The sequence below is a fragment of the Aotus nancymaae genome, unplaced genomic scaffold (genome assembly GCF_030222135.1).
Source record: "Aotus nancymaae isolate 86718 unplaced genomic scaffold, 86718_ANA_hifiasm-v0.15.2.pri h1tg000041l, whole genome shotgun sequence".
Taxonomy (NCBI): domain Eukaryota; kingdom Metazoa; phylum Chordata; class Mammalia; order Primates; family Aotidae; genus Aotus; species Aotus nancymaae.
The window spans coordinates 9399222-9420381 of record NW_026988455.1 but is presented as its reverse complement, the minus strand read 5'-3'; the positions used below and the strand labels follow the sequence as shown (position 1 = coordinate 9420381).

The following is a 21160-nucleotide window of genomic DNA, read 5'->3' as shown; positions in this document are numbered from 1 at the left end:
GAGAGAAAGAGTAGTTCAGTAAATGCTGGACAGCAGAGGCAGGGTATGGGGGTGGAGATGACCTTCCGAAGTCAAAAAACCAAGGTTCAGGCCCTGCATCTGCTGCCGCCTAGCCTCCTGTCCTTGGGCAAATCACTTCATCTCCTCCAGCCTCAGTTTCCCCATGCGGCGACGTCTGAATATGGTAGTGCTGAATGTGGCAGACAGTAAGTTCCCTGCCTGGGTTGGTTACTGCAAGAGCAAGGGAAGGAGGTCAAGAGAAGCCCTTGGTTTGGGACAGCAGTGGGAATGAGGAGGAACTATGATCGCGGGTCGGCTGGCGCAGCGTGTGGACAAGGGAACCAGGATCCAAGCCAGGACCTGGGCTGGAATGGACTGGGCTCGGGTGGCAAGGGGGCCATCCGCAAAGACCGTAGCCCTGAATCTGCCTCGCCTGAACCTGGAACGGAGATGGCGGACACACCGAGGCAGCAACAGGGCGAAGAAATAGAGACACCGAGGCAGAGCGACCAGGAGACTCAGAGACAGGGAGACTAAGATACAGACTCAGCAACCAGCGGCCTCACGGGGGCCCCGCGGCGACCCGGAGAAGGCTAGGCCCCGGGACACAGACCCCGGCCGAGCAGAGCCCCCGCGCGGCGCAGGGCCGTGGCGCACGGGCGCAGGGTCCCCGGCGGGGCCCGAGTGACCGAACTCGCCGGGGCCCCCGCTCAGGGCCGCTCGCTCAAGATGGCGTTGGAGGGGCGGGCGAGGCGGCAGCGGCCCCGGCCCCGGCCCCCGCGCCGGCCCCAACTCGGGCCCGGGCCCCCGAGGCCGCGCCCCCGCCCCCGGCGCCGCGCCTCCCCAGGCCACTGACGCCCGGCGCGCCCTCCCCCGGCAGCAGCGGCCGAGGCGCGGGGAGGCGGCTGCGGCGGCGGCGGCGGCCCGAACCCAGCCCCATGGCGTGGGGGGACGCCGGCTGCGGCCCTGGGCTCCTCGCGCTGACCTTCTGCCTGCTAGCCGTGCGCGGTAAGGGCCGGAGCCGGGAGAGGCGGGAGCGGCTGCGGCGAGCGGGTGCGCCCGCGCCTTGGACTGCGTCGCGCTGCGGGGCTGGCCGGAGCCCGGGTCCGGAGCTAGTGCGGGGACTCGGTGCACTCGGTGCCTGCGCGGGGGTCTGCGATTTGCGGCGGGGCGCGGGCTGGGGGGGGGCGTTTGCGGCGGGTGCTTGTCCGCAGTGGGTGTTTTTGGTTCGCAGAGTTTGAGTCGTGTGTGAGGGGTGTGTGTGTGTGTGTGTGTGTGTGTGTGTGTGTGTGTGTGTGTTGGGACTGCTCCTGCCGTGTCCGCAGTGCGTGCCACGGTCGCGGCGTGGCATCGGCAGGGCGGGTGGCTGCAGTGTCGGTGGCTTTCGCGGGGCGGGCTCAGCCTTGCCTGCGCGTGTCTCGGGTTAAGAGTGTGTGTGAAAGGAGGGGACTGGGGTTCTGTGCACCTCCATTTGGGTCGCGTGCGTGTGCAATTGTGTTTATGGGGCTGAGCTAATATTTGGCCTTGGCATTTGGGAAGCGTCCTTGCCCATAGTGGGGGACTGAGCGATAGATTCCGATTGACTTGTAGGGGGAGGTGATAAAACAACACTCAACTTTGCCCAGTGGGTGTGGTCCCTGGGGCCGGCAGGAGAGGGGTAAGGGGAGGTGTTGCTCCCCAAAACCTGTGGCCCGCAGTGGACTGGGGGAGGGGGCAGGAAACCAGTTGCTTTCGTGGACATGTCCAGCGCTCGTTCTCAGGATGGGACGCGTGTCACCTCGGCCCCACCCCCAGGGGCCAACCAGGGAAGCGTGACGAGGTCAGCAGGGCCTCATTCAGTCTCCAGCCCAGTGCCGAGTGGGTACCCGCTAAGTCAGAGTTGTCCAAGCTGGAGAAAGGGCTGAGGAGGGGATAACGGAGTCCCCAAGGGTGTGTGTCTAGGGCTCCTCTTCCACCCAGAACTCTGTCGCTTCCTGTCCGGTGTGCGTTTTGGGGCAGCCCAAGGGGAGTGTAGGTAGCAGGGCTGGGAGGGGGATGGGCTGGCCGCTTTGTTCGCCTAGTTCTCGCCTTCCCCGCGGAGGGGGGAGCTGAGGATATGTCCGGGGAGAGTCGGGAGGGACTTGGAGGTGGGGGTGGGGAGGGGGATTTCTCTCCAGCTGCTGCGGCTTTCCAGAGACTCAGCCAGGCCACGTGGGAGGGAGGCGGGGGAAAGGAGCCTCCGCCTGGCCAGCCCCAGGCCCATCTCCAGGAAAACCAAACAGCGGGTGGGAAAGTGCCGGGAACTGCTCGGACCCCTTCTGTCCCTACAAAGACACGCCCCTTTCCAGCCCCAACCGCGGACTAGGCTGGAGGCCGCCACGGGGCTGGGTCTCGGCTGCTGGGCCAGGGGAGCTGGGGGCCCTGGCTTGTCAGGTGAAAGGGGCGGGGAAGTGTCAGAGAGGCGTCCGTCCTCCCGGAGCTCAGAGGATTAAGGAATAGTTCTCCTGCCCCACCTTCTGGTCTTCCTAGGGCTCCTGGAACGAGCTCGGGGTAACCCAGCAAAGCGGCTTCAGAGCTGGGAACCGCAGCGGCGCATTATCCAATAGCTTCGGGGCCTCCCGCGAGGGGCTCAGCTTCTCTGGCCTCTCCCTGCTCCCGAGCGCACAAAGTAGGCAAGGGCCCGAGTTGCTGCGTCTCTGGGCTCCAGTGTGAGTCGCTATAACAGCTTGCCCTGGTTCTCCAAAGCTCGGCAGGCCTGGAGACACTCCAGTTGAATGTCTAGCCACCCTGATCTGTACTGAGGTCATTCATTAATTCAACAAATATTTATGGAGCACCTTTTATAGGCTAGCTTGTGCCTGGTGCCTAGACTATAGTAAATAAGGAGGCAGAACTGGTCCCTGGTGCAAAGCTTTCAGTCCCGTGGAGGGAGAAACTGACAAGTCCCCTGCAGTGCGGGGGTAGACGCAGCGAGGAGGGGCTCCTACGCCGGTCTGGGAAGGTCAGCAAAGTCTTCCTGAAGAAAGTGATGAGTAGTAGAGCTCAACATGGAGTTAGCGGTGTAGAAGGAGGATGATGATGGGGAAAGTTTTCCAGAGAACAGCGTGTGCAAACGTTCACAGGTGATTTTGTTTAGATCATTGGATTAAACTAAATCTAGCTGGAGTTTAGGGTACGAGGGGTGGGTGTGGGGCAGGTGGGGGAAAGATGGAAAGGGGTCAGGGAGTATCAAGAGAAGAGGCCAAAGAGAGGAACTAGATTTATCTCAGAAAGGGCTTTCCAGGGCCCACCAAGATTTCTGACCTGAGAGCCCCCATGAGCCCTTGACAGGATTTAAGATCACCTTTGCATCATCTCATTCCAGCCAGTGTGGAGGATGGATTGGGTGAGTCCGGAAGCAGGAAGCTCCAGCTTCTTGGAGGCTGTTGTGGCAATTCAGAAGAGAGGATGGTGGCAACCAGCATTGTGGCAGTTGGGGTTGGGGTGGCTGGAGTGGCTGCATTCCAGAGATTTTCAGGAAATAGAATCAGTAGGACATGAGGAGAGATTGAATTTGTAGGGGGTGAGAGAGGAAAGTAAGAAATAGGTCGGTCTCGGTGGCTCACGCCTGTAATCCCAGCACTTTGGGAGGCCGAGGCAGGAGGATCATGTGAGGTCAGGAGTTCAACACCAGCCCGGCCAACATGGTGAAAGCCCATCTGTACTAAAAATACAAAAATTAGCCCAGCGTGGTGGCGCATGCCTGTGATCCCAACTGCTGGGGAGTCTGAGACACGAGAACTGTTTGAACCTGGGAGGTGGAGGTTGCAGTGAGCTGAGATGGTGCCACTGCGCTACTCCAGCATGGGCGACAAAGTGAGACTCTGTCTAAAAAAAAAAAAAGAAGAAGAAAAGAAAAGAAAAGAGAAAGAAAAGAGAGAGAAAAGAAAGTCCTCAGTATCTCAACATGGGGCAGAATGAAGGGCTAGTATTGGGGTGAGTATGATGCCGGAGCCTGCCTGTCTCCTCCCAGCAGTGCTCTTGAGTCAGGGGCTGGGACCCCCGTGTGAGGGAGTGGCGAGGAGCCAAGCTCTGTTCTTACCACACGCAGGAAGGTGGGGCTCTCGGCTCTCCTTCCCAAGCCAGCATTCGGAGAGTGGAGAACCTAGAGGTCAGTAATAGGAGGCCTCTAAGAACTTGAGAGCTTTCCCCTCACCCGGGAACTCCCCCTCTCCCCTGTCCCGTTCTTAGCCTAGAGGCTCAGAGGCCAGTCTCAGTCATCTGGAGTGGGCCTCTCTCCCCATCTCGGAGGTTCGGAACCAGGTCAAACCGTGGGAGTTTCTTTTAATAATGAATCTTATCCAGAAGGAATCGAAACCTTCATTGATCCTCTATGTGCTTTCATGGCTCAATTAAACTCACATTTACATGTAAATTAGCATTTCTTTTCTCCTCAAGCTATCTCTTTCAAGTTAAGCGATCTCACAATTAGCGCATCATTGAATGTCAGCACTGAAAGGAACTTAGAAATAATTTCAGGCCAGGTGCCATGCGTGGCTCACACCTGTAATCTCAGTTTGTGTGGCTGAGGCAGGAGGATCGCTTGAGCCAAGTTTGAGACCAGACTGGGCAACATATTGAGACCTCATCTCTATAAAAAAACTAAAAAAAAAATAGTGTGGCAGGCCGGGCATGGTGGCTCACGCCTGTAATCCCAGCACTTTGGGAGACAGAGGCATGCAGATCATGAGGTCAGGAGTTCTAGACTAACCAGGTCAACATGGTGAAACCCTGTCTCTACTAAAAATACAAAAATTAGCCGGGCATGGTGGTGGGCACCTGTAATCCCAGCTACTCGGGAAGCCAAGGCGGGATAATCGCTTGAACCCAGGTGGCAGAGGTTGCAGTAAGCTGGTTTTGCCACTACACTCCAGCCTGGGCAAGAGAGCAGGACTCCGTCTCAAAAAAAAAAAAAAAAAAAAAATAGCATGGCGAGCGTGGTGGTGTGCACTGTTGTCCTTCCTGCTCAGGAGGCTGAAGTGGGAAGATGGCTTGAGCCCAGGAGTTCAAGACTGTAGTAAGCTATGATTGCTCGCACCACTGTTCTCCGCCCTGGGCAACAGAGTGAGGCTCTGTCTCGAAAGAAGAAAGAGAAAAGAAGAAATAAGTTTAGCATGAGCCTGTTTTACAGATGAGAAAACGGAGTGACTTCCCAAAGTTACATAATTAAGGATCAGAATGGGGCCGCACTTTCCAGGGATTTGGTACACAGATACCCAATTTCACTTTCTCTGTACTCCTCTCTACCATATGAGACATTATCAGCTTTGGGGTCTCCCCCTCAAGTAAGGCTCTCTGGGCTCTGGAATCCATCCTCCTCCACTTACCCCCCACCCACCTCTTTCTGTTCCCTCCCATGATACAGCAACCAGACTGTATAAAAAATTCCAGATGCAGAACAGATGTCATTCCCAGGCAGGCCTGGGGGCTCCCAGCTCCCAGAGGGGGAAGGGGAGGAGTAAGCTTGGCTCTGAGAGAGAGGACCCCAGCCTAGTCAGAAGTGGGTGACAGGAGCTAGGGGGCCAGGGAAGGAAAACCAAAGAGTATGTTCTGGGGCCTGACATGCAGAGAAATCAAATCCTGTTACCTGGGTCAACTGGGCTGCCAGCTACTACTGCCTCACTGCTGAGGCTGAGTGAAGTATCATCTGGATTTGGGGGGCCATGGGGTCACTGGGTTTAGGGAAGCAATGACCAGTCAGCTGTCCCTCAGGTGCAAACCCAAGACTCCTGGATGGTTATGTAAGGGGCGTTTTACCTTGTTAGATAGTTTGGAGGACAGAGCTCTGGCCAGTGAACAGAACGTACCGGGAGATACAGGTGGGCACAAGAGAAATACGTTTTTCAATCATGTGAACCACACAGCAACAGAGCAGGCCAGGTAGTGATCTCCCCAGCCTGGTCATGTTTAAGTACAGAGTTTCTTTCAGTGTGGACTTGCTGTTCTGTCTCTGTGCTTTTCAGGCACGTCATGTCTAGTGGGTGTCACACAGTGTGCTAGGAGCTTCCACATGTCTTCCTGACATCTTCTTGCGCCCTGAAGGGAGTTGCTATTGTTTTTCCAGATCTTGGAAAGGCATAGGGGGCTCTGTGTCTTATCTTTTTGCGAATGTCTTCACGGGTTCACTCATCCATTCAAGAAATGTTTATTGAGCAGCTACTGTGTGCTAGGCACTGTTCCAGGTACAGAGGATTTAGAAAGCTGACTAGGACATAATCCCAACAGTTTGGTGCCTAGTTGAGGAGAAAGGCAAGTCAAAAACCTAGAGTGAAGGCTGGTCATGGTGGCTCACACCTCTAATCTCAGCACTCTGGGAGGCCAAGGTGGGTGGATCTGGAGGTCAGGAGTTCAAGACCACCCTGATCAACATGGTGAAATCCTGTCTCTACCAAAAAATATAAAAACTACCCTGGTGTGGTAGCACACACCTGTAGTCCCAGCTGCTTAAGAGGCTGAAGCAGGAGAATCACTTGAACCTTGATGGCGGAGGTTGCAGTGAGCTGAGATCATGCCACTGCACTACACTCCAACTTGGGCGACAGAGTGAGACTCTATCTCAAAAAAAAAAAAAAAAAAAAGCCAGTCATGGTGGCTCACACCTGTAATCCCAGCACTTTGGGAGGCCAAGGCAGGTGGATCACGAGGTCAGGAGATTGAGACCATCCTGGCTAAGACAGTGAAACCCCATCTCTACTAAAAATACAAAAAATTAGTGGGGCACGGTGGTGGGCATCTGTAGTCCCAGCTACTCAGGAGGCTGAGGCAGGAGAATCTCTTGAATCCAGAAGGTGGAGGTTGCAGTGAGCCAAGATCGCAACACTGCACTCCAGCCTGGGCGACAGAGCAAGACTCCGTCTCAAAAAAAAAAAAAAAAAAAAAAAATCTGGAGTGATAACTGCGATGATGGGGGTGCCAGCGTTCTACAGGGCAGAAAAAGGAGAGGTGTCTAAATCAGCCAGGGACGTCACAGCTGTTCTAGGGAGTGGGAGCAGCACCAGCAATGCATGGAACACGATTTGTTTTCAGAGAGCTGGCCTTGGTTCGCTGTGCGTGGCGGGGTAGAGGGTCTCAGGGGAGCGGGAGGTAGGCAGGTCAAGCGGAGCCGGGCTTTGCTGTTGGATAGCCTGAGGCTGAGCCTCTCCCCTCACCGAGGCCTCGTGTCCCAGGCAACTGTCCCAACTCTCCTTCCAGCTGTTGGGGGGAGGGGCTCAGCATGTGGTAAGGGAGGTGGCCAAGGTTGGGGGCGGGAAGGGAGGTTTCTGGAAGGAACCAACTTGTGTTCCCTGGGAAAGGGGAATGGTGATGGTGTCGCGGAGAATTTCTCCTGGACTGAAAACAAGTAGTAGGTCTGTTGGGCCCTGAAATTCAGAAGCGAGGATGCATTGATGTGATGTTTCTGGCAAGTCCCTGGTTAATGAAGGAGCCATCTTGGCCTCGTTGTTCCCCTCCCCCGGCTACACGCCCCTTCCCTAAGAATTCACTGAAAAATGGAACTCACGCCAGGCCTCCGCTAATCCCACGAAACAGCACTGAGAGGGCCTTGGAGCGCAGCAGCGAATCTCCTTTCTGTCTGGGTTCTAATTGGCCTCATAGAATCCAATTCTTCCTGTAAGTGGGTAAAATAATCTGTCAGAAAAAGGAGAGTGAGAGGTGGCCCTAGGGTTCCCAAATGCAGAAGCTCCGTGTCTCTAGCAGGGCCTCACGGAGGAGACTGAGAAGGATTATCGGAGGGGCGGCCCTCTCAAGTCAGAAAGCCGGTGAGCAGCAAGTGTCCGCTGGGCACCTGTGATGTGTCCACGCCGGCCCTGAGAGGGGCGGCTAAACATGCTGGGGGTCAGCCATGACAGGGGCTGGGGGTGGCAGGAACTCGCTGGCCACGAAGCTCCTGGACAAACAAGGTCTCCTCGCCAGAGCATCGCTTTTATGAAAGGATTTGTTGGTATGGGAACCATATTTATATTAAAACAAATATTGTGGCTGGGTGCAGTGGCTCACACCTGTAATCCCAGCACTTTGGGAGGCCGAGGAGGGTGGATCACCCGAGGTCAGGAGTTCGAGACCAGCCTGGCCAACATGGCGAAACCCCGTCTCTACTTAAAAAAAAAAAAAAATACAAACTTAGCCGGACATGGTGCCATATGCCTGTAGTCCCAGCTACTTGGGAGGCTGAGGCAGGATAATTGCTTGAACCTGGGAGGCGGAGGTTGCAGTGAGCCAATATGGTGCTACTACACTCCAGCCTGGGCAAGAAGAGCGAAACTCCATCCAGACCAAAAAAAAAAAAAAAAAAAAACCACCAAAAAACAAATATTGCTGTGTTATGGGACAGAATGCAAAATGTGCAAGAGGTTTAAACGTCAAAACATTTTAGGCAGTCAGCGAGCCTCGTAAATGTGTGCTCCTCTGCTGTTGGGAGAATTTGGGTGAAATGTTTGAGAAATTTGGAGACTCATTTTAAGATTGGGGAAACTGAGGCTGAAAGGACAAAAGTATCTCACTCAAGGTTGTGCAACAAATGACTGGACCTAGAACCCAGGGCTCTGAGGCCAAGCTTGCCCCACCATACCCGTTCCTCTGTCTAGGCAAGAGTAAGGGACCTCCAAGTGGCTTTCAGTGTGAGACTTAGGAAAAACTTTACCTGGGAAGGGAGGGGCAGCCTCACAGAGGGGTTGGCATCTGAGCCAAGTCCCTAAGGATGAGCTTCCTGGGCACAGAAATCAGGTTGGGCACAGAGGCAGAGAGAACCCTCTTTTTTTTTTTTTTTTTTTGAGATGGAGTCTCACTCTGTTGCCAGGCTGGAGTGCAGTGGCATGATCTTACTGCAACCTCCGCCTCCCAGGTTCAAGTGATTCTTCTGCCTCAGCCTCCCGAGTAGCTGGGACTACAGGCACATGCCACCATACCCAGCTAATTCTTGTATTTTAGTAGAGACAGGATTTCACCATGTTGGCCAGGATGGTCTTGATCTCCTGACCTCATGATCTGCCCACCTTGGCCTCCCAAAATGCTGGAATTACAGGTGTGAGCCACCACGCCCAGCCCAGAGAACCCTCTTATTCAGGAGCAGTTGTCTCCTCAATGCGGGGTTCCTCCCCAAAAAGTCAAAGAAGGGCAGTTTTCCCAGACTGTCTCCCAAAGAGGTGAGACCCTTCCCCAGACCTCAGTTTCCTCATCTGTGGAATGCGGATTCTCAGGCTTCACAGACGTGTCCACTAAATGGACTGTCTTGGGCTCCTGGCACAGCACTGCTGCTCTCTGAGGGGGACCCCCTGTTTTCTCCGTGTCTGCGTCCCTGTTGCTTTCCCTGTACCTGCCTTGCTGAGCTCCTCAGAGATGGGGAAGCCAGACATCTGCTGATCCATGAATATTCAGGAAGGGAATCGGAGCCTCTTCGGGGCTCCCCAGCCAGCCGACAGCCCCTCTGGCCGCCGTCCTGCCTGCCAGAGCCCAGGCTGCTGACATACCCAGCAGCTGCTCGGGCCCCAACTGTTCACATTGTTTGTTCAGCACAGCAGGGGATTTTCCAAGCCTGGGACATGCTTTGGGGGCAGGGAGGCTGCTGGAGGGCTCCGGGATTCGTGTCCTGTGGGACTTTTCTCCCTTGAAACCCAAACCTACTGCTTAGTGGCTGGAATGGGCATTTGGAAGCCTCTGGGCTGAGAGCCCAGGCTTGCCTTCCCCCTATCCTGTACTTGAATCATGGAATCTAGGGCCTTAGAGATAGAAGGGACTGGATGATAAGAACAACAAATAGCACTTGTACAGCCCTTTATACTTACAAAGTACCTTTAAAGAATAAGCTCCTGGCTGGGCACGGTGGCTCATGCCTGTAATCCCAGCACTTTGGGAGGCCGAGGTGAGCGGATCACTTGAGGTCAGGAGTTTGAGACCAGCCTGGCCAACATGGTGAAACCCTGTCTCTACTAAGAATACAAAAATTAGCCAGGTTTGGTGGTGCATGCCTGTAATCCCAGCTACTTGGGAGGCTGAGGCAGGAGAATAGCTTGGACCTGGGAAGCGGAGGTTGCAGTGAGTCGAGATTGCGCCATTGCACTGCAGCCTGGGCGACAGAGCACAACTGTCTTAAAAATAAACAAAGAATAAGCTCCCATTCCTTGAGTGATGTCTGTTGAGCTCTGGGCTGTAGCCTTGACATACATTGTCTTGTTTAATTCCTTCAGGCTTAGTGGTATCATCTTCATTTTATGCATGTGGAAACTGGGGCTCAGAAAGATTAAGTGGCTTGTCACAGAGCTGGTAGGTGGAATAGCAAGATTGAAACCTTGATCTTCTTCCCCACGGTCAAAAGCTCTTTCCAACACAGCACGTGGCCTGCAGTAGTGTGAATGCCAGATTGGTTTCCCCAGTTAGAATGGAAACTTGGTGAGGGCAGGGGCGGCTTCTCCCTGCTAAGGCTGATTGTGCAGCCAGAGGTGTTCAGCAGGACCTGTCTGATGAATTGAGAAAGGCCCAGGTCAGGTCCTGTCTGTCCGTCCACGCTTCACACTGCAACGCCAGATCCCGGGCTTCTGCCCTGGCTTTATTTCACCCAGTGCTCACTGCTCTTCTCCCCGCAGTCTTGTTCCTCTTTGGAGGTGGTGGGAAGGGAGTCTGGAGACTCACTGAGTGTTGCCCGAGTGTCCAGGTGTTGACGAGTGTGGCAGAGACTGAGGTCCATGTGTTCAGGGGTGCAGAGCTACGTTTACCAATTTGTATGTGGTCGTAATGGTGTTTTATGTTTGTTCAGGAATAGGTGTGTCCATGTCAGTGAATGATCACAGAATCATAGTTCATAGAATTATAATTATTATAGAATCATAGTTCATAGAGTAATGATAATCATAGAATCATAGGTTATAGAATCATAGGTCGTAGAATCATAGAATCAGAGGTCACCTGCTATATTCCAGTAAGCTGGGGCCCAGAAGGGGAAGTGACTGGGCCGAAACCACGTGGCTAGACTGTGATGGAGCTGCACCTAGAACCGAGGGGCTCCTGATTCCTTGCCGTTGTTTTGTGCACGTTCCCCTGTGGTTCTGTCAGCCCACACCTGCCTTGTAATGAGCATGGGCCATTGTCCCAAACGCTGTCCCTGGTTACTCTCAGACATGCCATTCTGCCTTGAAGTAAGGAGTCAGATCAGAGGCTAAGAAGGGATGGGCCATTGAGCTTTTATAAGACAAGGAGGTAGCAAGTCAACCTTCTGGGAGACACAACAGGGAGAACCAACCTTTTGTCTGTGAATAATGGTGGCTGGGCCCTGCTGAAATCTTGGTTCAAATAAACACTGGGCTTTGTGTGTTTTTGCCTTGACCCTGGGGTGGCATTCCCTTCCTCTACTGTCTCCTCACTCTTCCCTTTGTGGCAAGGGCAGTGTTGAGGTCTGTAGGCTCTTCTGGGGCCTTGAGAGAAGAAAGAACCCTGGATTGAGTCAGGAGACCTGAGTCTTGGCTCTGGGCTCCCACGTGGCCTTGGGGAAATTAGCTGCAGGGAGTGTCGAGCCTCTCCAGTCACCACGACAGACGAGGCTGTGGGCTGCCAGCGCCTGGAATGAGCCATGGGAGCCTCCTCTCATGCTGGCTCTGAATCCAGCTTGAGTCTAGTCCCTACCTGGGGCACTTGACAATTCCCAGCAGGATCTGCTTTCCTTGTTCATTGTCCGGGAAGGGGAGATGTCTGACTTCCCTTCAGCCCGTTGGCTTCCCCAACCAGCTGGGACTTATTTTTGTTTTCTTTATTCAAAATATATAGTATTCATGCACACTTTCTCACACTTATACATTTTAAATGTTTCTTGGCTACAGTATTTTGCTAGCCTGTGGGGTGTTTGTGTGTGTGTGTGTGTGCATATATGTAGAGACAGAAGCAGATCTATATATGTGTGTGTGTGTGTGTGTGTATATATATATATATATTTTTTTTTTTAGACAGGATCTCACTCTATTATCCAGGCTAGAGTACAGTGGCACAATCACAGATCACTTCAGCCTTGACCTTCTGGGCTCATGGGATCCTCCCACCATGCCTGGCTAATTAAAAAAAAAAAATTTTTTTTTTTGTAGTGATGAGATCTCCCTAAGTTACCCAGGCTGGTCTGAAACTCCTGGGCTTAAGCAGTCCTCCTGCCTTGGCCCTCAACCTCACAAAGTGTTGGGATTGCAGGTGTGAGCCGCCATGCCTGGCCTCCAGTGGCGTATTTTTGATTGGGTAATAATGATCAATATGATCTTTTAGGTTCCAGGGTAGGGAATGACACAACTGAGCCCCCATTCTGTGTCAGGCACTGTGCTATATTCTTTTCTCACACATCATCTCATTTAATGCTTACAACACCCCTATAATAAAGGAATTGCTATGCTTTTTTTTATTTTTCTGAGGCAGAGTCTTACTCTGCCACCCAGGCTGGAGTGCAATGGTGTGATCATGGCTCACTGTAGCCTCGAGCTCAGGCTCAGATGATCCTCCCTGCCTCAGCCTCCTGAGTAGCTGAGACCACAGGTGCATGCCACCATGCACAGCTAGCTTTTTAAATTATCTGTAGAGATGAGGTCTCTGTGTTACCCAGGCTGGTCTTTTTAAATTTAGATACAATGAACATACTACAAAATTCACCCTTTACAGTGTTTGACTCAGTGGTTTTTTTTTTATCTAAATTTAGATACAATGAACATACTACAAAATTCATCCTTTACAGTGTTTGACTCAGTGGTTTTTTTTTTTTTGGCTGTTTTTTTTTTTTTTTTTGAAAGGGAGTCTCACTCTGTCACCAGGCTGGAGTGCAGTGATGTGATCTCGGCTCACTGCAACCCTCTGCCTCCCAGATTCAAGCGATTCTCCTGCCTCAGACTCCTGAGTAGCTGTGACTACAGGTGTGTGCCATCACGCCCAGCTAATTGTTGTATTTTTTTTTGGGTAAAGACAGGGTTTCACTGTGTTGACCAGAATGGTCTCAATCTAGGACCTCGTGATCCTACTGCCTCAGCCTCCCGAAGTGCTGGGATTACAGGCATGAACCACCACGCCCGGCATGATTTTTAGTATATTCATATTCACAAGGTTGTGCAACCACAGCCACTAATTCTAGAACATTTTCTTCACCCCAAAAGAAACCCTCTACTCATTAGTAGTCACTCCCTGTCCTTCCTCCCCCCAGTCACTAACAATCATTAATCCACTTTCCGTCTTTATGAATTTGCCTCCTCTGGGCATTTCATAGAAATGAGATCATGCAAAATGTGGCATCTTATGACTGGCTCGCTTCACCTAGCGTCAGCTTTTCAGGGTTCATCCACCTTGTAGCATGCATCAGTACTTTGTTCCTTTGGATGGCTGAGTGATGTAGTTGTCCATTCATCAGGGGATGGGCATTTGGCTTGTTTCCACTCTTTGGCCAGTATGAATAATGCTGCTATGAGGAAACTGGGCAGCAGGGGAAGACAGGCACAGAGAAGTGCAGCAGTTTGTCCAAGGTCACAGGTAGTAAGGGGAGAGCCGGGATCCAGACCAGGTCTTTCTCCTTGATTTGCCCCAGCCCCTGGGTGGGTGGCTCAGGAGCAGAGGCTGTGAGAGAGGTGGGGGACACACACAGATGGCTCTGTGCTCCTCCTTGCAGGGGAGCTGCTGTTGCCCCAGGAGACGACTGTGGAGCTGAGCTGTGGAGTGGGGCCGCTGCAAGTGATCCTGGGCCCAGAGCAGGCTACAGTGCTGAACTGTAGCCTGGGTGCTGCTGCCGCCGGACACCCCACCAGGGTGATCTGGATCAAGGACGGGGACACCCTGCTGGAGCACGATCACCTACACCTGCTGCCCAATGGTTCCCTGTGGCTGTCCCAGCCACTAGCACCCAATGGCAGTGACGAGGCGGTCCCCAAGGCTGTGGGGGTCATCGAAGGCAGCTATTCGTGCTTCGTCCACGGCCCCCTCGGAGTGCTGGCCAGCCAGGCTACTGTCGTCAAGCTCGCCAGTAAGTGCTCGCGTTGGGGGCTGAGGCTGAGACCTAGGCCTGGGGTTTGCGAAGTGGGATCTGCAGTTAGTCACTTGCACAAATGCCTCTCTCTTAAGCCCACTCCTCCTTTCCCTGCCTCCCATCTTGCTCAATAGGCCTCTTCCTGGTATTGTCTATCTTCGTTCTTTGGTATTCTGTAACCTTCCCACTTCTTCTCCACTCGCCTGTTCCCTCTCCTTTCTTTCCCTCTGAGTCCTAGAGTCTGCACTTGTGCTCTCCTCCGGGAGCCTGCCAGAGTGCCCGCTTCGTGTTGGAGGCACAAAGCTGCCTCCTAAGGGAGCTCCTGCCTGCACGGCAGGTGGAACGTGTGGAGTCATACCCCACACTCCAGCCTTACCCCTTAGGGGGCCCTCAGGTGACACAGATCACCGTGAAATCACTTTCCAGCCAGAAGAAATGTGCATCTTACTGTATGGTTTGACCATCATGGTGATGTTGGGCAGGGGGGCTTTGGGATTCATTCTGCCAGCAGCATCTGACCACTAATCACCACTTCTTGTGTCTCCCTCGGTCTGAATTGGCTCTGCTGTGTGTTCCTATGGCTGTGTTTCTGTGTCTCCGTGCGGCTGTGTTTCACTGTTTGTGCTTGCTGTGGCCTCCCTCTCTCCCTGCCTGTGTCTCACTCACTGTCCCCAGCACTCGCAGACTTCTCTCTGCACCCGGAGTCTCAGACGGTGGAGGAGAATGGGACAGCTCGCTTCAAGTGCCGCATTGAAGGGCTGCCAGCTCCCATCATTACTTGGGAGAAGAACCAGGTGACATTGCCTGAAGAGCCTCGGTGAGTGCCCTGTAGGGCAGCGGGTCCCAGTAGACAGGGCAGTGAGGGCTCTAGGGTGACTCAGAGCTGAGATTCTTGGAGTCAGGGGAGCTGCATTTCCCTAAACTGACCTGAGAGTCAACCACCGCCTGACTCCTGGCTCATGTCTGGTCCCAAAGAGAAATTGGACAAGAAGTCTTTCTCCCTGGGAGGAAAGCCACCCATTGAGCTGTGGAACCTGGGTGGGGGTAGTGGTAGAGTCCTTCCCAGCACATCTGATCCAAGCAGATGCTTTATTGTGGAGACTGAGGGCCAGAGAGGAGCTGTGGTTTATCCCAAGCCGTGCCGTGAGCCATTGGCAGAATGTTGGCTGTTTGTTGAGGGCTCCCCGAGGCTGCCAGGAAGGTTTTCTCTCTTCAGGGTTCCTCCAGAGTTTCCACTCCAGAAGCATCACTTCTCTTCCTCTCTCAATTCCATCCAGTGGGGCGCAGCCCTCTGAGAAGTGTGTTGTAGAGTCTTTCCTATTTCACTCTCCTCTTTCCCTGTAAAGGCAATGAATGGATGAGTAGAGAGATCCCAGGGAAGAGCTTCCAGGGCGGAAGGGAAGCCAAGGCTAGACCCAGGACTCCATCCCTCTTGTGGATTCCTGGGTAGGTGTAGATGTGTCTGCAGCGTGACAAGAAACCACAAAGCTCCTTTGCATCTGTGGTCTCTGAGTTGGTCTCATGACTCAGTCATCACCCCCTAGATTTTTACCTATCTTTGGAAATGTGGCTCCAAAGTCCTTTCCCAGCCACCCTGCAGTCCTCTCCCTATATCTCAGGAGCTGTAGTTACCAGCTAGATCCTTCTCCCATCCTGGTGGAAGTGGGGTTCCTCAGGCTCTGAAACACTGCCCCTTCTCCCCTGGAACCAACTTTCCGTTGCCTGTGTTGCGTTGTCTCAGCTCCTCTGACTTTTGCCCATGTGTAAGTAAGGATGCAGTGTAGGAGAAACTGGGGTGTAGGAGAAACTTCGGGGTAGAAAAGCCACAGGACAGTTGTGAGGGAGGAAGAGGATGAGAGGTCCATACATAAGAGATTGTGGCCGGGCGTGGTGGCTCATGCCTGTAATCCGAACATTTTGGGAGGATGAAGTAGGAGGATCGCTTGAACCCAGGAGTTCAAGACCAGCCTGTGCAAAACATCGAGACCCTGTCTCTATAAAAAATACAAAAATTAGCCCAGTGTGATGGTGCAGCGCCTGTGGTCCCTGCTACTTGGGAGGCTGAGAGAGATCACTTGAGCCCAGGCGGTAGAGGCTGCCATGAGCTGTGATAGTGCCACTGCATTCCAGCCAGCCTGGGTGACACATGGAGACCTCATCTCAAAAAAAAAAAGAGCGATCTTGTTGGCTCTGGTGATGGCTTAGCCCCACTGGTCCTCGGAGAGTCACTTCTCACCCAGCCTATTCTCCTCCCACCTGTAAAACGAAGGGGGAAGCGAAAGTTGATTTAGATCGCGGTTTCCCAAAGTGTGGTTTCTGTAGAACGTTAGTCCCTTTAAATTCTTCTTGAATGAAGTATCCTATGATCAAATAAGAACAGGAAACTGCCTGTAAATCTCCCTCCTGGAGTTGGCAAGGCCCTGAGAAGTGCTGTACTGAGGATCCCGTTGACCTGTTTAACCAAGCACTTCCTACGCTCAATTGCCCAGGAAGCCCTTAACATCCCACGAACGAGCATTCTAGAGAGTGAACCCTGGGAAATGCTGACCCAGCCTTTCTAACACTGACATTTTAAGTTCTGTGCCTTTCTAAATGTGGGGCCTCTCACCACTGTGTGATAATGGGTACCTCCTGGGAGTTCCATGAACCCAAAGCAGATGAGCTGGGGAAGTGAGAACCAAGCGAGAGCCTACTCCTGATGGCCCCCAGAGGGGTAGCAGAGGGCAGCAAAATCTCCCCATGTTGAAAGTCACAACATGAGCCACTTAATGGAAGCATACCTTGGGCCAGGCACTGTGCTCAGTCTTTTACATATATTTTCTCACTTAATTCTTCCAATCTCCCTTAAGGTAGGTATTTCTTATTTTCACATTTTCCTCTATTTCCTTTTTTGTTTGTTCGTTTGAGATGGAGTCTTGCTCTGTCTCCCAGGCTGGAGTGCAGTGGCGCTATCTTGGCTCACTGCAACCTCCACCTTCTGAGTTCAAGCAATTCTCCCTCCTCAGCCTCTTGAAGAGCTGGGATTACAGGTGCATGCCACCATGCCCAGCTAATTTTTTTGGTATTTTTAGTAGAGATGGGGTTTCACCATGTTGGTCAGGCTGGTCTCAAACTCCTGATCTCATGATTCGCCCTCCTTGGCCTTCCAGAGTGCTGGGATTACAGGCGTGAGCCACCACATCTGGCTTATTTACTTTTAATTTATATTCCTAGCAGATGTATTTTAAAAATTCATATTAATATGACTGGGCACGGTGGCTCTTGCCTGTATTCCCAACACTTTGGGAGCCCAGGGCAGGTGGATTGCTTGAGCTCAGGAGTTAGAAACCAACCTGGGCAATACGGCAAAATGTCATCTCTCAAAAAATACAAAATTTAGGCCAGATACAGTGGCTCATGCCTGTAATCCCAGCACTTTGTGGGGTGCTGAGGCAGGTGGCTCACCTGAAGTAGGAGTTCAAGACCAGCCTGGCCAACATGGTGAAACCCCGTCTCTACTAAAAATACAAAAATTAGCCAGGCACGGTGGCGGGCACCTGCAATCCCAGCTACTTGGGAGACTGAGGTGGGAGAACCCAGGAGGCAGACATCGCAATGAGCTGAGATGGTGCCATGCCACTCCAGCCTGGGTGACAGAGGAAGACTCCATCTCAAAAAAAAATTAATTATATTGTTCATACTAGGTTTTTGTTGAATCATCTTTTCTTTTTCAAAACCAAAAGTGGGATTATATTGCAACTTTAATTTTTTTTTTTCACTTACCACACAATAAACATCCTTCCAGGTCTGTACATAGGAATATGGTGGGTATTTTTATCTGGATTGTTAAATGAGGGATTGGAGGACCAGAGGCAGAAATAGCTTGCCCCAGGTCACACAGCTTAGTACTCAGCGCCAAACTTCAGTGCCCTGTGTGGGGGATACACAGGCCTCTGGTAGGTGTCATTTGGTGGTTAGGTGAGAAACTTGCGAGATCTGAAGAAGTTTATATCACATTATAACTTTAATTTTTTAAAAACTTAAAGATGAGTTTAGAAATCTATAGTCTAACTGTGGCTGGGAGAAACGAAGTTAATTCCCCAAAGTTTCTCAGCAAACCAGTGGGTTTCAGACCTCCCCCCCGAAACATCTAGCTCAGGCGTCATCCCACGAAGCCATAAACCTAACCCAGGAGGCCAGAGCTGCCAGTTTCTGGACTCTGGGAGTGATTGCCCCCAAGTCCTCTGAAAAATGATCCTCATCTATAAATAAGCTGGGCTTACATGTCCCGGCACATTGTGTGGGGGGGAATAAAGAAATGTCTAAAACAGCAACTTGATTATGCCCAAGCTATGTATTTTTACACATGCCCAGATATAGTGCATGCACAAATATGCTATTCATAAACTCAGCCCAGTGGTTTGAAGGAGACCATAGGCCTTGGTGTAGTGCGTGCACATGTGCAGCTAATAAACACGCTGCATCGGGGTATGTGTGCTTAGTTTGGAAGTGATGGTAACGACTAGACCCCAGGGCAATTCCCTGGTACTTATACTAATTTCTAATAATAGGGGATAATTTTCCTTCCATGGGAACCAGTAATCAATGAGAGCAATGTTTCCCGAATCCCAGGCATTCACAAATCACCTTCATAATTGTGACCATGCTGATACCATTTATACAATCACTTAATAATTTTCTTTATGTCAACTCACTCTTTTGTAACTTTAACACATATTAAAAGGAAACATTATCTCACTGGAATAAAATGGAAAACCAGCAACGCTTGCCATAAATAGAAGATAGCCATAAAAATGAATAATATAACTTCTAGGATAAAAAGCCATGTATCTGGATCCACTTGAAATCATTTTGTTATCACCATTCACTCACTTTTTTTTTTTTTTGAGATGGAGTTTCGCTCTTGTCTCCCAGGCTGGAGTGCGATGGCTCCATCTTGGCTCACTCCAACCTCTGCCTCCCGGGTTCAAGCCATTCTCCTGCCTCAGCCTCCCAAGTAGCTGGGATTACAGGTGTCCACCACCACACCCGGCTAATTTTTGTATTTTTAGTAGAGACAGTTTCGCCATATTGGCCAGGCTGGTCTTGAACTCCTGACCTCAGGTGATCCACCCACCTTGGCCTCCCAAAGTGCTGGGATTACAGACGTGAACCGCTGCGTCTGGCCCACTCATATTTTAAGAAACGTGGAACTAAGGGACTTAAATAACATGGGCTTCTGCCCTACCGTCTCCCAGTGGCTACCATTTCTGTCAATCTCATGTGACTCCCAGCCAGTATCCCCTCGCCCTGGGTGGATCTCAAGGGCTTAGGAAGGGGACTCTGTCGCCCTTGGGAAATTCAGAGCAGCTGCATCATTTCTTCTGTGTTCTTTAATCCAGGGCCCAAGTGGCCTTTTGTAGGGAGAGGCAGCAGACTTGGGTTTGAGGTTGAAAAAAGAATAATCCCTCCCTTTTGAATTGAGATTGCTTTTCATTCTACAAGTAGCTTTTATTTTATTTGAAATTTGAATTTCTTTTAACATGGTAAAGTATATCAACTTTACAGAAAGGGGTAAAAAGTCACCTACTGACTGAACACAGCTATTACCAATTTGAGCGCTTCCTTGCAGTCTTTTGAAACATATATATGGGTTACACTATTGTAAACATGTGCTTAGACCTTGCAATTCATAAATATGTTTCTGTCTATTATCTGATGTGAGCTCAGAACACATGAGGAGGGTCAGGGTTGTGAAGTAGGCAGGACAGGAATTATCTGACAGACTTTTCAGATGAGAAACTGTGGCTCAGGTATGGAATGTCCCTCGCTAAAATCACACACTGAAACCAGTCCTCTCCACCACGTCACAGTGCTTCTGTGTTAGAGCCCAAGTTACAAAACAAAGTGTACATGGGAACAGACTATTAGCAATTTACATTTTACAAATTTTATATTTCCTGATATATATTTATTGAAAAAAAAAAAAGATGCTTAAGGCCAGGCGAGGTGGTTCACGCCTGTAATCCCAGCAAGACCATCTTGGCCAACATGGTGAAATCCCATCTTTACTAAAAATACAAAAATTAGCTGGGCGTGGTGGTGCGCACCTGTAATCCCAGCTACTCGGAAAGGTGAGGCAGGAGAATCACTTGAACCCGGGAAATGGAGGTAGCAGTGAGTTGAGATTGTGCCACTGCACTCCAGCCTGACGACAGAGCAAGGCTCTGTCTCAAAAAAAAAACCAACAAAAAAAACTTAAAAAGCACAATAAATAAGAGTCCCTGGGAATCCCACTCCTACAGAAACATAAACCACACAGGCATTGTCAGCTGTGACTTCTTCTGTGTATAACCATCCTAACATAACTTTTGTCTATTTTCTAAAAATAGAATTTTTTCATAAACACTGTTTTTTGACTTTTTTCCCCCACTAATATATCTTGAACATCTTTCCAAGGACACAGCTTCTAAAAACACATTTTGGCAAAGCAGAAGGTTTTTTTTGAGTCAGGGTCTCACTCTGCCGCCCAGGTTGGAGTGCAGTCACACAATCACCGCTCACTGCAGCCTCTACCTCCTGGGCTTAAGTGACCTTCCTACTTCAGCCTCCTATATAGTTGGAACTACAGGTGTGCGCCACCATGCCTGGCAAATTTTTGTGTTTTTTGTAGAGACTGGGTTTTGCCCATGTTGCCCAGGCTGATCTCCAACTCCTGGGCTCAAGCAAGCCGCCTGCCTATGCCTCCCAAAGTGCCCGGCCAGAAAAGATTTTAAATGAACACTGAAAGTGGTTCCGGCTTGCCTTCACTGGCTGCGGCAGTAGCACCATATCTGGGGAAAGGAATTATTCATTTATTCATTTGTCCATTCATTCAACACACATAATTAAGGAAATGTTATTTTTTCAAAGGAGAGACTAGCTCTTGAGTACTCAGAGCACATATTTCCCTGGGAAGACCTGGAAACACGGGTTAGGAAGTGCAGGCAGTTCCCAGCAGCATAGTCAGCTCTCTAGACCAAGGGAGGAAAAGAGGAGAAAGACGGGTCTTGGAGGCAGAGCACGTTAGATGGATGGTGTTTCCTAGGTGGGTTCTGCTTGTCCTTCCCCAGTTTGTCCTTTCCCATCAGTTCTTCTCTGGCAGCAGACTGGGTCCTGGCCCAGGATTTCCCTCCAGCCACACTTGCCTCCTCTCCC

The 21160-nt window shown here is 51.3% G+C and overlaps 1 protein-coding gene across 1 annotated transcript in view; it reads left to right on the top strand.

The window, feature by feature from the left end:
* The first annotated feature begins 850 nt into the window (after window positions 1-850).
* Window positions 851-21160, top strand: part of IGDCC4 (immunoglobulin superfamily DCC subclass member 4) — a 44444-nt gene continuing 24134 nt past the window's right edge. Inside the window, exons 1-3 of the mRNA XM_064361441.1 lie at window positions 851-1008; window positions 13631-13981; window positions 14660-14801. Of these exons, the coding sequence (XP_064217511.1) occupies window positions 939-1008; window positions 13631-13981; window positions 14660-14801 (563 nt within the window). The 5' untranslated portion in view covers window positions 851-938. The remainder of the gene's footprint in view (window positions 1009-13630; window positions 13982-14659; window positions 14802-21160) is intronic.